The 16,870-nt window shown below is 44.2% G+C and overlaps 1 protein-coding gene across 5 annotated transcripts in view; it reads right to left on the reverse strand.

Annotated features, from left to right (window-relative positions):
- The window catches only part of UNC5D (unc-5 netrin receptor D), a 132,963-nt gene that overhangs the window by 42,336 nt on the left and 73,757 nt on the right, over positions 1-16,870 (reverse strand). For all 5 annotated transcript variants that reach the window (XM_061472533.1, XM_061472536.1, XM_061472534.1 and 2 more), the window contains exons 2-4: positions 16,444-16,662; positions 10,232-10,375; positions 7,296-7,399 (exon numbers count right to left, since the gene is read on the reverse strand). In XM_061472533.1, coding sequence (XP_061328517.1) covers positions 7,296-7,399; positions 10,232-10,375; positions 16,444-16,662 — 467 coding nt within the window. The remainder of the gene's footprint in view (positions 1-7,295; positions 7,400-10,231; positions 10,376-16,443; positions 16,663-16,870) is intronic.

Consider the following 16,870-nt stretch of genomic DNA (forward strand, 5'->3'; position numbering starts at 1 on the left):
CTGGCTGGTCTGGGGCCCCAGGTGTCTTTAGCTCCTTTAAACAGCTTTGTGAACCTACACGGAAAGGGTTACAGAGTCTTACATGATTCTGTAGCATCTAAAATGCCTGTAAGCAGACTCTGCATGGCGTCAAGAACAAAGCCAGGCAATCCGGACCATGCAAACACTGTTTCACACGCGCAGGAGCACCAGGAAAGCCAGCTTGATGCTGAACAGAAGAAGGACCTCAAAGACTATGTGCTTTAGAGAAGAATTACTGAAATGCTGAAGGATGCAGAAGAAAGTATTAAAACAGACTGGAGGGGAGCCTGAAAATGCTAACATTCAGCACACACACAAAGAGCAGCAAGCTTGTGAAAGTCAGCAAAAAGGAGGATCTGTTTCTTGTGTCCTCCACCATTACTCCCAAAAAAGAAGAGTTTCCATAAACCAGAGAACGCAGACTAAAGAGAAACTACTTGAAGACTAAAAGGACAGCTGAGAAGCAACGAAAGAACGTCAAGAAATTCACTTGAGATGACCAAGAGAAGAAACAAGAGGTCTTATAAATTGTACTGTAGAAAATGAAGCACCACCTCAAAACCATCGGAATTCCATGAACAGAAAGCAAAATCCATCTATAGCACTTATTGACTGAGCCACACACTGAAGCTCTGAGCTCAGCATATTACTACTGGTCCCAAGACAGACTGCTCAAATGCCTCTTGATAAACCTTTTTCCAGGATTGGGATGAATGAAGAGGAAATGCCAGGGAACTTGAGAGGCAGGGATGGGGAAGTGAACAGAGACTGCTGGACTCTGCTAGGCACTAGGCAGCACGTTCTGCTCTTTAAAATAGGCTAAGCTCTGCCTCACTTGCTCCAGCCAGTCTTCATGCTACATTTTCAAGGCTGAACTGTAGCCATTTATAAGCCAGACATAGAACTTAAGAGCCTGGCTGAATGCAGAGGATGTTTTATGCAAGGCTATAGGTTGAGGTTATGCTCTAAAAATCATCTAAAACCAGTGTAGCACTTGCTCGGTGCGAGATGAAGGAGCGCACCATGAAAACTTCTGTGTCTTCCTAGGAATAGCACAAAGTAATAAACTAAACTTACACACCACCAACAAAGCAGCACGAAACACACAGCACTGTGCACTGGGAAAACCTAATACACGCCAAGTATGAGAAGCATTCCGCCTCAGTAACAGGATGCACTTTGAATAGCAGCTGAGTCATGTGGGGTGGGCTGCTCACCAGGGCAGGAGTCTGCAGATGCATCTGATGTAGTTTTGGAGATGAGCTGATGGGCTACCTATGCTCAGGGAGCCTGGTGTGTAGCCATGCACTAGCCCAATATCCCACAATGGCTGAATGGGCATGTAGTACCTCAGCTGCTCTGTACCAGACCCTGAATTCACTAAAGCTGCAGTAAAGGTTTCCTTCTAGTAACAGATGTTTGCGTGTGAAGGAAGGCTACTGCTGCTCAGGCTGGCAGATCATGCAGCTTGACAAAACGCATCATGTATTATGTCACTGTCAAATACAATGCTTTAAAAATGTCTTTTTAATAGCCAGAAGCCATTCTTCCCTTCACAAATTTCTTCAAACTGTTCCCCAAACAACAGGCTGCACACAGTGAGCAAGGTAGTCTTGTGAAGAGATGCAGATGATCGACAGTAGCGAGGCTGAAGACGTTGCTCTGGCAAACCCGATACTCAACTATGCATTGTCTGAGAGGAGAACTCAGCCCTCCCTTTCCTCTCATTTTCACCATGCAGGAAAGAAGCAGGAATACTTCCTCTGATATCTGTCTCAGCAATACAAGCATCATGCCCGGAGATCCAAGCCCATGGTACCCACCTGGCAGCCTGACGACAACAACAACCAGCAGACGAGGATTGAGCAGAGCTTGGCTGACTCCTACACTACACCACAACTGCCTCCCTGCAAACACTCCAAGCTGAACGAGGCCTCTGTTAACACACAATTAATAAACTTATCTACGAGGAGAATCTGTTGTGGGACTGGAAGCCAGAACTGTCTCTTCCCTAGGCCAGCTCTGCACCAGAGAGAAAGAAATGGCTCCGGTCCCATCAAACCTGTGCCAGCAGAGACTCTGTTATATTTAAATCAGCATTTGCCACAGCAGGGGATTATCAGATGCTCTACTTAAATGCTGGATTTTCTTTTTTATTTTGATGTTTAACTCATAAAATCTGCATTTATTTGGGCTGGGTGCTGATGTCTGCAAGCACAGCTGCTCACCAGCTCTCTTTTGCTTGCCATGTGAATGCATGAGAAGAGGATTTAAAACCTCTTTCCAGTCTGTTTAGTGTCAGCATTTGGGTTTTCTTGCTCTCTTGCTGCTGTGGCAAATGCACCCTGAATGTCCCATACCCTCAGCAACCTCCCAAAGCAGAGATGTGTGGGATCTTCTCACGTTCCTTTCTTCACAGAGGGAAACTGGAGACACGAAACCTGCTAACAAAGGCTGCAGAAACTGAAACACAGGGTGTGCTATGGCGTGACTCAAGACAGCAGACCTGGACCTGCACATAACCTGAAAGGCAGCAGGTCCTGGGAGCTCAGGAGATGGTGTGCGTTATTACCACGTTCAGGGGTAGGTGCCTATCCTGCCCATACACAATTCAGAATGGTTTCATGACCTGCGAAGGCTGTCAGAACTATATGAAAGGGTAAACCAATGGGGTAAACCTCAGCCACTCAATTTTCTACTGCTGTTGCCACATAAGGTTTTATTATTGGTAAAATCAGGCACATTCAATAGTATTTCATGCACACAAAATGGACACTGGCGCCATAAAGAGTGTAATCAAATTCTCAGAAAGAGAATGCAGATTGAGAGAGATGCTCCTTTCTATGTCTTTTACTTAGGACCCAGCTGACACAAGCAACTGAAATTTGCTGCTAAATGAATCAAGACAGTACAGTGCATTTCAAAGCAGCATTAAAATCAGTGCTTGCCTCAGCAGGATTTGGTGCTCCTGAATCATGCTTGTATAACATTAAAGCTGAGTTAGAATATTGCTGTTCTTTATTTGTTATCCTCCCTGATCGTTTGCTTTCGCTAATGTGTTATTCAGTTTAAAGACTATTTACTAAAGCTGAACAATATAAGCACACAAAGCACTGACCATGTCACATGAGCTACCATTATCAGGAAATTAATTTATACAAGCCAAGCACTAAGCCATACACAGTTCAGATGCATTTAAACTACAGCTCCAAACCTTAAATCTATGTTCTCCTAACTTCTTTATATACATATTGTGTGCAGAAATTAACGGGTATATCAAACAATCTGGTGATGAGATACGGAAGCCTTACTCATCCTGGAACAGATGGTGGGAACAGAAATTGCTCCCAACAAAACTAAACTTGATCTAGAGGAATTCTCTTTAGAGAACCTCTCTGTGAGGTTTGCTCTTGGTTGCTGTATGAGCTGTGTCATCCCACCCCAAAAATGCATTGCAAAACCAAAGGACTGGTAACCCAGAGGCCAAAATGCTGACTGAGCACAGCTCAGGAGTTCCCACATGTGGACCCCTGATGCTGCTACTGGGTTAAACACTTTTCCTGCACAAAAGCACAGTAAGGGGTTGCCACTGATGGCACGTAACAGCATAAATATGCCTGGGAATTGATGATTTATTCAGCAACAAGCACCTCTCCCTACCAGGAACTGCCCAGATCCACTCACCCAGTTTTAAACCAGGAAACCAGCAGTGGCTGGAATCACCGAGGTGAAAACATGTGAGGAAAGACTGGAAGTGTGGAAAGGAATAATGGGAAAGACAATCTCTGCTGGTAATTCTGAGGAAACTATGGTATCAGCTCTCACTAACAAATATCCCTGCTTTTCACTTCTTCTAGGCCTAATGACAGGATTTTTCACATTAAACTATGGGGTAGATCAAGAGCATTTAATGCTTCTATCCTCAGATTTAAGAAATCTTCAGCACCTTTAAGCTGCAGAAAAACAATTCCAGAGATGAAGATTTATATTCTTGATAATGGGGCAGGCTCACATAAAGAACTGAGCTCAATTGAAGTTTCATTCCAGTTGTAAAGTGTCTGCCTCTTATTGAACTGCAACGGCAAGATTAGAGCTTTGACTGTATCAGTCATTCATGGCCTTTGTCAGAAATAAATCACTAGATTAACCCGTGGCTATGGGGAGCACAGGAAATGCCTTCCTGTTCCTGAACTTCTGCACTTGATGGAATGATCAGAATCCTCCCCTGGGATTCAGGCAGATATCAGCATGCTAACGTGAAAGGGGCTGGAGTCTCCTATCCATTTTGGTTTTCGTTTGCATTTCCAGGTCCACGCAGAGTACGGATTAAACAAACCAACCCCAACAATGCCACAATTAGCATCTATTTTGCATCTAATGAAACAGAACACAAGCTTCTTTGTCTGCAGTTATTTCCAGCTTTATGTTTTCATCTCGGGCTGCATCCAAACTCTAATGAAATAAATTCCTGGATCAGAACCACAGATCTGGTGCCAGCAATGGTTTTTGAAGCCTTCTACACATCTCAGTACCCACATAACAATTATTGAGCAAGACTTGCTGGCTAGCTCAGTTATTTCTCATCCACATTTAACACGGCAGGTTGACTTTACCTCAAAAACACTGCAAGTGTTTATAACCTCAAGCTTACTGCCGCAGAGCAGAGCTATTACTTAGTGAACCTGGTACCCAGTTTCGAAAGACACTGCATTATTTCCAGTAGACTGTTTACCTGAGCACAGAATCAGCCTTGATTCTGAGCCTTTATGTGAAATTTTATTGTCCAAAGCAGATATGACCTGTTAAGATTTAGAGGCTGTATTAGCAGCAATAACAATTTTACAATCAACATCAGTAAATCTGGGTTTATTGAGAACTCTACAGTCTTTGAGCTGTAGAAAGCAATTAAAATGTCTGTTTCTCACTAACTTTCATACAAGACACACAGCCTGTTTAATTGTTGAGTGTAAAGCAGCGTAGTTCAAATCATTCTAAAATTCTCAGTAAAATTCAAACTGTGATGACTGAGAATCACCATTTTTTTTCCTAAAGTGGCTGAATTCCAATAAAAATCACATTTTTGGCTATTAAACTGTACAGAAACTGGAAAACAGTCAAATGTGTGCTCTCCAGTTCAGCAAACCATATGTGTTGGGTAGAACTGTACCTCTCATCACTGGTTTCTTTTGATCTCCAAGAAAACACATTGATTCTCTATAGTTTTAAATTTGAAAACTCACCTTGAAGTGCTGTGGTTTTGGAATTAGTAACAACATCAAACTGACATACAGGCCTATGAGAGCAGTTAGGGCAGGAAAACGTCCTAACATCTCCTGACAGAGGTACTGGGATCCTCATCACTTTAAAGAACACCCCTTCCGTGAACAGAGCGTAATGAGAGACACAAGGAGTGCTTGAGCCTACAAGGTTTTGAGAGAGTGTGTTATTAGGCAACTGAAGAGAGAAGGAAGTGGTGGGTGAAAGAAGAAGGGAACTAAGGGGGAGACGACCAGGATTTGAAGGCGCTGGACAAGGCAGAATTCCTCAGGAAAACCAGGCTGACACACAGCACCAGGACCACAGGTCAGGTTATTTCCACAGCTAAGATTCTGCAGTCAAGTAGATGCTTCATTTCACTTTGTAACTGCTTGTTTTCAGCCTTTCTCCTACAACTCTGCACTTGATTTGGGGTATTTGATGAAGAAACAGTCACTAATTTTACTGTAGTTTTGTGGCAGGAGGGGAACCAGGGTTAAAGGAATAAGCAAAACGGAAATGTTTACCACAGAGAGAGCACATTTATGCGAGACAGGATGCGCTGGCGCTCTGGAGGGATGTGCACTCACAGAACCTGGGTTAATAGCTCACGTTGTCTGTGAGGAAGAGGTTGCTGAGGTTGCCCACTGGTGGCTTTGGGGGAATCTCTGCAGGCAGCGATTTCCATCCCTTCTGCAGAGCGTGGGCAATGAATCCCACACAGACAAAGGATGGTTTGGCAATTACACCTTTGGAAGTTTGCTTTGTCTATAGAATAGACGTGGTTACCACAATATATATTGGAATGATTTTGACAATTCTCTGCAATGCAGTATCCGTTTTTCTAACACCATTAACATGAGTAAAAGTAAGGCACGGCTGAGGAGAATGTGGCATCAGAAATTGGAATGATAGAGTAAAGCTCATTAGATGCCTGTATACAAATTCATCTATTCACCGTTCTTATTTCTAACCCATCTGTCTTTTGACCTTTGCCACTTCTACATGATTTTCAGTATCTTTTGCACATCAGTTTGCTGCATTTCTCCTCTCTTCTATTTTCATCCGATCAACATGTTTCTCCTTAACTAAAAGGATTCCTGTTCTTTGGAGTTTATTTTCCTTGCTTCTTTTGTTGCTTCAGTTGCAACACACCACAGCAACAGTGGAGATAAAGGGCAAAAATCCCTTCTGAGTGATACTATTTCTCACCCTCATCAAAAGAAGCCAGTGAGCATGCTGCAGCGTGTGATCAGCAGCACAGCACAGCGTTACTGGGGCTTCTCACGGCTCCGGCCCTGCGGCTGCAGCCTCAGCGTGCTCACCACAGCTCACCCAAGGACCCAAGAGATTTAAACACTGCCCTGGGTCCTGCCAGGGCAGCACTGGCTCAGGACTCCCACCACCAGTCAGCTCTTTGCCAGGTAAGAACAAGGAGATGCCGTGCTCACTTCAACCAGCACATCGTCTTTTTGCATGCCTCCCTAGCGGATTTTTAAGCCCAAGCCACTTAAAACATCTTCCTCCAAGAATAACTGGGCTATTATCATTTTAAGGCATCCCCATTACTTTCCTGCTAGGATGCAATTCTCTCAACAAAAAGCATGTTCAAAGCTCAGCATAAAAGAAAAAAAAAAAAAGCCCCAATTCTTATTTGTGGCAGATTTTCTGTCTCCAGCAACAATTTATCATAATATTTTTAGGGTGAATGAGGGTTTTTTATGTTTTATTTTTCAATAAAAAGAGGATTTTTTGATAAAATAAGTAACAATCTGTTTTCAGTCTGTAAGCCTCACACTTGAAAACTACCAAACCCAGGAGTTCTTTTTTTCCAGCAGCATGCCTGAATTCTGATTAAAAGCCATTCCTTTTTAAATCTTATATAATAAACCCCATTGCTATTTAAAGCAGTCTGTGAGAGAAGAACACAGTAACCAACAGCAGACCTTGAAAGCCATGAGGTTTTGCCTTCCTCCTCCCTTCTCCCTCTCCCCTTGCAGCGCTGCACCAAGGCTCACCTCAGCTGCAGGGACTCCCTCGGGTGGGCGGCAGTGGAGGACGATCATCCCTTCGATGGGAACCTCCTTCCCTTGGGGATCTTGCTCAAAGTTCTTCCGTAAATCTGCAGGGTTCAATGCAATGACTCATTACACAAAAGCCATTCCTCCCCACCCAACACCGCTTTGCCATGTGTGTCTGAAGCAATGGGCAACCGAGAGCTACTCATTCTTCCCTAGATGCAGAGGAAGGAAATCCCATCGGTTGTGTTTTCATTCCTCCACCTTTAAGAAACCACTTCTGTGTGACCGCAGAGACAATCTGGTTTCGAACCCACAAACTCCATGGTCCCACTTGGGCACTGTCTCCTGAGCCATTGCCTTTCCAAAACAGGGCACTGAAATGCAAGAACCACAACGTGCCATTGCTGGGGCACTGTTTAAATCAACCCAATGAATCCAAGACTGGGCAAATAATTTCCCCAGTGCACACTACTTGAGATGAGTGCCAGGGTATTTCATCAAATGTCCTAAGCCAGATGATTTGTTTAGCTCGCCTACATACTGCAAGCTGTGGGAAAGGAAGGGAAGGACTGAGAGCAATTCCACGTGTTCCAAACTGGCTGATTACAGGATTGCTTCATTTCAGACACCACGGCCCAGCCAGGAATTCAGCATAAGAAACAGAGTGTACTGTCTCAGAGTCACACTGATGTGGTCACAGCACTTCGAGGGCAAACCAGAACGAAGCAAACCTGCCCCCAGTGACACTGGCCTAACCCAGCCATGCCCATGAATACGTGGAGTTAAGCTACTGTGAGAGGAAAACAAAAAGAAAGGGATGTGACTTGGTACACGTGCTTTGAGAGTTAGGATGCTTCCATTAGACATACTCATTTTCTTCAAACAGTGTCTCAGATTCCACAAGGTGGATTTACGGATTTAATTTCCTCCATTGCTTACACTTCATGAAATACACCCCCTTAAATGCAGAGGCTCTGAGTCAGTTACACTTTAATATATATTCCAAAATACATTAAAACTTATTTTAGCAAGCCGGTCACTAGAGAAAGACGCACGCAGTGCATGTATAATCCTTTTTATGATTCTTTCTTAATGTTGATTTTCTTCCCCCACAGATAACCACTATCTCTTCCAGTACTCTTTAAAAAGTCATTCATTAACAGCTAGGATGCAGTTGAGCCTACAAATGCCTTTATTAGCATGAAAAATGGAGTAGGATCCATCTTCTCATTTTCTCTGCATTCCATGCTATCATAAAGAAATACTTACCTGTTTTTTCAGAGAAATATAAAGTGCTTTAATGCTTTGGTCTTGACTCACAATTCAGAATCTCTAGGCTTCAGTGATCAAAGAAGAAAGGGAAGAAAGAAGTTGACCCCACCACACTACACACCGCAATGACGTGTGCTGTCAATGCTATGGCTCTGTACACTACCACAACCTGCACCTACACATTCCTGTCTCTAGTCCTTTACAGGGTATTTCCCAAGGGAGAAACTTGTTCCCCAAATCAACAGCTGGGGTTGTTCACTGCAGACAGGATGACACAGGTCTGAGAAGGAGTGAGCCCTGGAATCTCATGGGGGTTGGTGACGGGTACCAGTTGGTAACTCTTCATATTCCCTGTCTGGAGTCCTAACAGGTCCCATCATCTCCGCACTCCAGAACTGCTGTTCTTGCCCTTGAAGTCTTGTTTTTGAAATGGAAAGTGGCACAAAAAAGGCCAGTGCAGGAGCACAGCTCTCAGACAAATGTACAGCCACGACCAGTGCAGCACCCTGGGGTGCCTGCCAAGGGTGATGCAGTACCTGCAGTTATGGGAGGCTGCTGGGGATGGGGATTTACACAAGACCTGGTGCCATGGTGATGGGTTTAAAAGTCCCAACACACAGCTCCACCCACTTCTGCCCGTTCTGATTTTCACTCATATTGCCATGTGATGGGTTTGGGAAATCACAGTGCAGAGAAAAGTCGATAAAAATTCAATTCAGATTAACAGTCCTCTGCAGCTTAGCAATACAGGGGAATTATTAGCTCGTTCAGGGTTATGACAGTTAATGCAGTAAAATAAAAACCCAAACGTACGCATATTTACACATTCAAACTAAAGCAGCCAACAAAAAGATCTGGGATCTATAAAATCAAGGAGTTGTTACATTGTCCTACTCCTTATCTCAAGGCTTATTTTAAGGTGTCCTGTTAAAAAGGCATCATTTTAGAAAGATTTATCAGGAATCTGATCAAGTTACCATCCAGTTTCTTGCTTGAACCTTCACATCCTGTTCCTCTGCGCCCTCATCTCCTTCCAAGCAGCATTTCTCCCAGCCTTTTGCAGGTTATTGCCATCACTGCCTGGGACTAGTTCTTTAAAGACCTGAACTGCTAATTTAAAGGACAAGAGTTCACAGCAGACCGGGGGAAAGTAAACTCCACAATTGTCTGCTTGCAGCACTGCTGTAGAAGGATGGTTTCAGGCTCTCACCTGCCAACCAATGATGTGCTTCAAAACTGAAACCCAGATACAAAATACAGAAGATTCTAATGTATTCTTGCCCCTTTTTGTTTTAAAGGAAGCGTAGGATACAGACACTGATGTGGTTTTTTCATGTTTCTTTGACCCCTGTGATCAACTTGGAGGAAAAGGGCACTTCCCAGGGGATCTTCTGTTGGCTTTAACCTTTTTTATTACACAGCACTGTTGTGACACTGTGACCAGAATCTCTGAAACAGATTTGCCGAGTGTAAATGCAGACTGATCAATCCACACTGAAATAAAAGAGAAAAGCCCCATCATGCTTTCTGTGCTAGTCCTACAGCATCTCACAAGGGAGGGCTGGCAAACCAGCAGCACTTATTTACACTGAACCCTACAAGAACAGCGTTGTTTCCATGCCTTACAAAACCTGGAATAGCAGAACGTTTCCTCTACTCACAAGCTATGCGGACAGATGCCTTCCTGCTCTTTGAGGTCCCTAGATGGCTCCATGCCACACACTGACACCAGTAATCCTCTGGGCCATGAAAATCTTCCACCTGCTGTCTCGTCACATTGATGAACACCTCCCGAACCTTCAATCCTAAAGGGAAAGATAGAGGAAATTAGTTAATGACAGCCTCTTGCTTGGGCATAAAGCTAAGGTTAGCCAAACCTTTCCTTTTAATTACACAATTCCATTTTTAATCAAGGCAAAGCTTTAATTCCTTTAACAATAACATATTGCCACTAATTAAATTCTAAAAGCTGAGCAGGTCATAATGCATTGAGTTACAAGAACTACCCACCCACTGTGGTCTTTGCAAGAATACAATGCCTCCCTCAGAAACCTTGGCTCTTGTGCTTTTTCACCCAGAATGTGTATCTGGACTTAGATACTATAATATAAAACTGAATTATCTTCCAAACTAACATCTACATGCCCTTAAAAACCTTTCTGAAGTACCCTGGCAGGCCCCCAGTTGAGTCAGACAGAACTATGCACGTATGACAGGAACTAATCTAATGTCCCATTGAATTCCAGCCTGTTCCAGCCAACACTGCCACAGCTCCATCCAGCAGCCACTTCCTCATGCAGGGGGGAAAAGCTGTGTCACTGCAGCACACAGAAAGGTAAGCTCAAGCCATTACACCCTGAAAGGAGGAGAAAATAAAGGGAAGTGAATGCACTTCACAGCTCACAAATGGAGACGTTCCTCCACTTGGGATGTTCGCCATAGCTGCGTATCTGCACAATAACCTTGGGGAGAGGAAATATAATCCAAACGTGGGTTGAAAGGCATTAGGAATCAGTTGAAAGTGCTGGTCAGGAAGATGTTAATTTGAAACTAGAAAGCATTCATGCCTTCTACTTTCTTCTTTCTCCTCCTGTGCTGTCCCCCAGGATACTTCTTTCCCCTTCACCGGAAGGGAATGAAAACTCAATGTTAAAATATTTCATGCCTGCGAAGTTTATAAAGCAGCAAGAAACTCCTAAACATGAATTCCATAAAAGTTGGCTTCTGCTTAATCTCAGGCACCATTACCAGCTGGGTGCTTCCCTCCTGGAAGGCACTGGGGAGTCACCGTGTTCCTTTGGTGCACAGGAGACTTGAGGCCACTGGGGATGCTCATGAAGAGGGGTGGGGAAGGTCAGACAGGCTTTAAATACTATAAAGCAACACAAAAGCTTTGCTGCTTTTCCAGCAATAGGCAAAGGGGGTTTTTCCTTCTTTCCATTTAGCTTGCCATTTCACCACGGTACTTAACGACACGTACAAACCTGCAGTAGAGTCCTGCCTTGTCTCAATAATCAGCTTAGTCACTCAAATATTTACTCGTGCTGTAATAAGCAAACAGAGGTTTCCAGGTTGCTTTTATTTGCATTGTGCTCTTTCAAACATGGTGATGCAGTTTCCAACAAAACTGTTTACAAAACGTCTCTTCGTTTCCTGACACGGTGAAAACAAGCCCTTCTGAAACACACACAGCCCGTGGAACTCGGCAGCTCTGCATCTAACTCCTCTCTCCCTGCTGACAGACTGCATGATGAAAATGCACCATCCCAATTTAGACATCCAAGCTGCTCTGCCCGTGAGGAATCCCTGGATTCTCAGCCATAAACCATTTGCAGAGTCATCTTTGTAGGTTAAAGATAAGAGCAGCTATGGTTAAGTTCCATTTGTGAGCATCTGAGTCCTGGTGACCTGACACAGCAGGTTTTGACAGCCTGAAGATTCAGCATCCCTCCATGCTGCATGACAGTCACACACTTTCCTGTTACTTACCCTTGGCAAATCAAGCTGTGCAGTCCCTGAATGATATCAATCAAAGCCACAAAGCATCAAAGCTCCAAAGTCTCCATGGCCAACAAGGTTGCCACCCATCTACTTAAAGCCTTCTTCAAGAAGGGTGTAAAATGATTAAGTCCTTGACAAAGAGTGACCTTTCTGAGTGGTCCTCAGTCAGGAATCACTCAGCACTCAATCAGCTGACACACACACGGTGCATCCTGCCTGTGCTGCCTGCAAACAGCACTGCTCTGCATGCAGCTGGGAAGGTACAACCCTTCCCTGCGCATTCTCAGCATCTCCAGCTCTCCTTCCATCCCATGATCAGCTCCTTCCTACTCTGACTGCTAAGGAGTATCTTCACAGGGAGAGAATCCTCCCCATCACCAGCCATTAGCTACAGCCTCGCAGGCAGCCATCAGTCACCCCCCTGGACCTGCCACGATGTGTTCTGAACTCTCACCATTTCTCAGCTACTCAGGAATTTCTGGAAGCAGCAAACAGAAGCAAAGGAAGGGGAGCTGCATATTGTACAGCTTACTGAGGCAGCCATGCTAACACCACCCACAGTCTGCACGGATACCAAACAAGAAGCCATTTCTGGGCTCATTGGTAGTGTAAAATTCCAAGCAGCTGTCAGTGAATAGAGGCATTTACAGCTTCGGATTTATTAAGGTAGAACATTCTCTGGCCCAGCTATTCCTTCCATTGATGCCTGATTTAATTAATCTATATATCAGCCTCTCTTTTCTGAAGCAACATTAAATGGGGTTTGAATGAGGCAAACGACCAGCACGTGAGATTGAGAAAGTGGTGGTTCAGCATTGTAACAACGGGCCAGGGAGGAATTGGGGTCCCTTTAAAGGTCTCCCAGTTTGCCAATAGACAAAATAAATGCAGCCAAAATGGCAGAATCACAGAACTGCTGAGGTTGGAACACCTTGTCTCTGGGGAAGTTAAGTTTTGTTTATGGGGAAAGGACCCCTATTTTCATTGCTTTAGAAACAAGCACACAAAGCAAACCTCTTGGGAAGAGCAGCACGTATTCTTCATTTACCATCACTGTATTTCACCAACAAATACCCTCAGCGACCCTCTGCAGCTCAAGAAATGCCAGAAAAATTGCTCCTAGGAAATGACACAGAACGAAAAACCCATGCAAAGAAAAGCAGGCACGTAATGAACACGAGCAACATTTTACCTGTGACTTGTGTAACTCTAATAAAGCACCGCAAGAGCAACCCTTTAAATTATTGTGCAAATTATAACCATCATCTTTTGTTACACAGCACAGCCTTACAGAATATAAAATTATAGTACTGATATGCTAATCAGCTTTCTGCACTGTTGGATGGTTTAGCTGCAGATAGACTAACACTGGCAGCAGATGAATAATTGCTCTCCATGTACTAAACATAACAGAGCTGCACAGAACTTCAGCATTTGTCAGCGTTATTTGTTTAAATGAGAACAACACTGACAGCAGTTATCGCTGCAATCCTTTTATTTATCAGGCAAGAAAACTCTAGTCACTCTTAGCTGGCCTGATCCTCTGGTGAAACCTGAAGTATTTATAAACTAATTCGGAGGTGCATGCTGCAACCTTCAGGCAAGGAAAATAAAGCAGAAGGCAGTTCATCAAATCGTAATGATTATGTTTTTATCACAGTAGCATCTACTAGCTCGGGCTCTTGCTTTATGGGGTAGAGGACACGAAGCAAAGCTCCGTTCATGGAACAAAGAGAAGAGGGAGGCTATGGATTTACTGCCTTTTCTGCAATTCGGGAAATAAGGCAGGGGAGGATGAAATAGCGGGGTCTCTAATGGAGCGACTGCGTGCGGCAGCGCAGTGATGGGAACCCGTACCCGCTGCAATGGCAGTGTGTGCCTGCACTAATTTGCTGCACAAACAGCAGCAGCTCCACAAGAGCAGAGACTTCAGTGCAAACTCCTCAAGCCAAGGCTTCCACGCTCAAGCAGCTAGTACATGTCACAGCCCATTGCTACAGCAGTTCCAAGGCGACAGAAATCCTTCCCCTCCTGCTGCTCCTCCTCTACAAACGAACAGGGACTCCTGCGGTACTCGAAGATTCTGTTTCTGTCCTATAAAGACAGGATCGTGTGAAATTGGATTCCATGTTCATCACAGCAACAAAATATGCCCATTGTCTACCAACAGCTGTCCCTCCTGTCCTTCTCCATGTTCACAATACAGCACTGTAGGTAAAATCCATCAGGACAGTGTGCCCGCAAGCGCCGCTGCCAACTTCGCCTTGCATATGCCTGGCTAAGAGCTTGCTGGCAGGAATTTATAGAGATGCTAAGACACAGTTCTTGCATTCTGCATTGAATTTCCTCTTGTTTGGGTTTCTTGTTGCTATTTTTCACCACTTTTCTATACATCATCTCAGAATTTTAATCACATAACAAAGAGTGGAAGGATGTAAAAGGACAGCCCCGCTTTCCTGTACTGTACCCTCTCTTAGCGAGCGCGCCAGAATCATCCCCTTTAACCACAGGCACCGTTCTTGGCACGGCTTCCAGTGCAGTCTTCCACAGATGGAGCTCTCACAGCACACAGAACACGGTGCACACTTGGTAACAGACATGTTTATGCCCCAGATTTGACTCCAGAAATGAGGGCGCTGCCAATACGCACATTCATTCTAAATAAAACCCAGTAGTCTGCTGTTTACTGGCAAAGGAAGAGTTCCAAAATACTTTCTGGATCATGGTGAGAGACTATCCATGCCTGTCCTTCAACTTCACACTGTAAACAGGCCTTTACTTCCATTTTTATGTCCTAAGGGCCATTATGGCACTTTGTGGAATGCTCAGCACTGCACTGTCTGCCCCACATTCGTGTTTAGAGAACAACGCTTTCAGGGTTAGCTCTGTTCCTGGGCAAAATTCAAACCTGCAACATTCATATGCCCCATCTCATCTGCACAGCCCATGCCTCCAGGTCTCAAACCTCACTGTTACTTAAAAATCCCACCTAATGCTACTTTATCTTTTTTGGTTATTAATCCAAGGCTCCCAAAACATAACTGCAGCATTCACAAGACAGACACAAGGTTTTCATTAACCATATGGAAGATCAACTTTTAGGGAGAACATTTCTTCCACACTGACTCAGCAATGCCTTTAGAAGTAAAGGTTGTGCCTATTAAGATAATTTCATAAAGGTAACTGTAAAAATTCAAACTCATCCAGATTAGCATTTACCAAAAGCCTTTAGTACTAAATTCCTTCAGAATGCATCACTTAAAAAGGACGCCAAACCGCGCTCTAGGAGATGTAACTTTTGTTTTAAATGGTATTTTTTTCCCCTAGAAAGGAATTGCTTGTGTTGATAGAGAGGATGTTATGCATACACTGCTATTTCCAAGGCATGGGAGTTGCTTAGCAATCTGGGAATTTAGAAAGAGGAGAAAAGCAGTAACAAAGCAGAATTGTGAAATGACTAGAGGGTGCAGCATTAAATTGGTTTGTAATACTTACCAAGGTGCTTCTAAATGAGAAAAGATATAGGGTGTGCTGGGAGCATAATAGAATCTGTTGATCATTTTCAACCTTCTCCCTTCTCTTTCAGATGCTCACAGTGGATTTTCTTACTTAGCTTTATTAGCTACCAAACACCCATCACTGCTTGGGCGTGAAGGCACATTTCAGCCACCACACTGGCAGTTTTTCAGGGCTCATCCTGACAGGAACTGCATAAAGGCATATGTGTCCCTGTTTCTTGTTTCCACTAGAAATTACACCACTGAAATACAGAGGACCGCTATTCCCTCCAGAACTGCTGGTTTCTTTCAGACAGCTCACTGACTATGGTTAGCGTATGACCAGATCTGGTGGTATGTGTCCAGTTTGTTACATCTCTGTGCAATGCCTCCCACATCTACAGTCATTTTAATTCCCTCTGTTTTCCCTATTCATGCTGTGCCTCTCCTGCCGGACCTGTATTCCCCTTCCCTGCCTGTCAGCCCTGTCCTTTTTATACCTTCTCCCATCCATTGGTTTCCCTTTTGTGTTTTGGGAAACTGCCTCTCCTGCTCCGCAGAGCTGTGTCTGCGTGGTCCACACACCAGCAAGCTAACCAAAAGCTGTTGCTGCAGCAGCCCAACACTAAGCTAATGCTGACAGACTGTGCCTTCCCATAGGGGCATCCTCCCTGTGCTCAGGGCAGCACAGCCTCAGCACGAGTCCTTTGAATTAGAGCTGGTTCCGCTCCCTTGAGCTCAGCACAAACCCACAGCTACCTGCTACAGCCCAGGACTCTATCTCTGGATGGGATCTCCCGTTCTCTGCTCTACTTTGCACACTGTGAATAGACCCTGCATCCAGATACGTCTCCCGAAGGACACACTGCCCTTACCTGTAGTCTCATCCATGCTTTCCTCAGACACGTGCTCATTTTGATGGACCCATTCACCATTGCACTTGAAGAAAATCTGCATAGCTGGCATAGCTTTACAGCGTAAGACAATAGGGTTGCTTTTTATAATGTAGGCATCATCTGGTTCTTCCATAAAATGAGGCAGTGTTCCAGGAGCAGATGGGATAGACTCTGGAAGGGCTTCACTGTTATCATTGCCTGAAAGGGAAGGAAAGGAAAATACACATTTTTATGTTGTTGCACCCTTTGTATCCTCTCATTTCATTCATTAAAAAACATTTTGGATTTGATTTAAAAACAAATTTTACTTGGAAAAACACCTGTAGAACTCAAGAGCTGTCAGAATCGTGCCTTGAAGCAATGACACACACACAAATATCAGATCATTTGAGTATAAGAACTGTCA

This window comes from Pezoporus flaviventris, unplaced genomic scaffold (genome assembly GCF_033815535.1).
Source record: "Pezoporus flaviventris isolate CSIRO_AGI_PZ_B2104156 unplaced genomic scaffold, CSIRO_AGI_Pfla_v1 ptg000071l, whole genome shotgun sequence".
Taxonomy (NCBI): domain Eukaryota; kingdom Metazoa; phylum Chordata; class Aves; order Psittaciformes; family Psittacidae; genus Pezoporus; species Pezoporus flaviventris.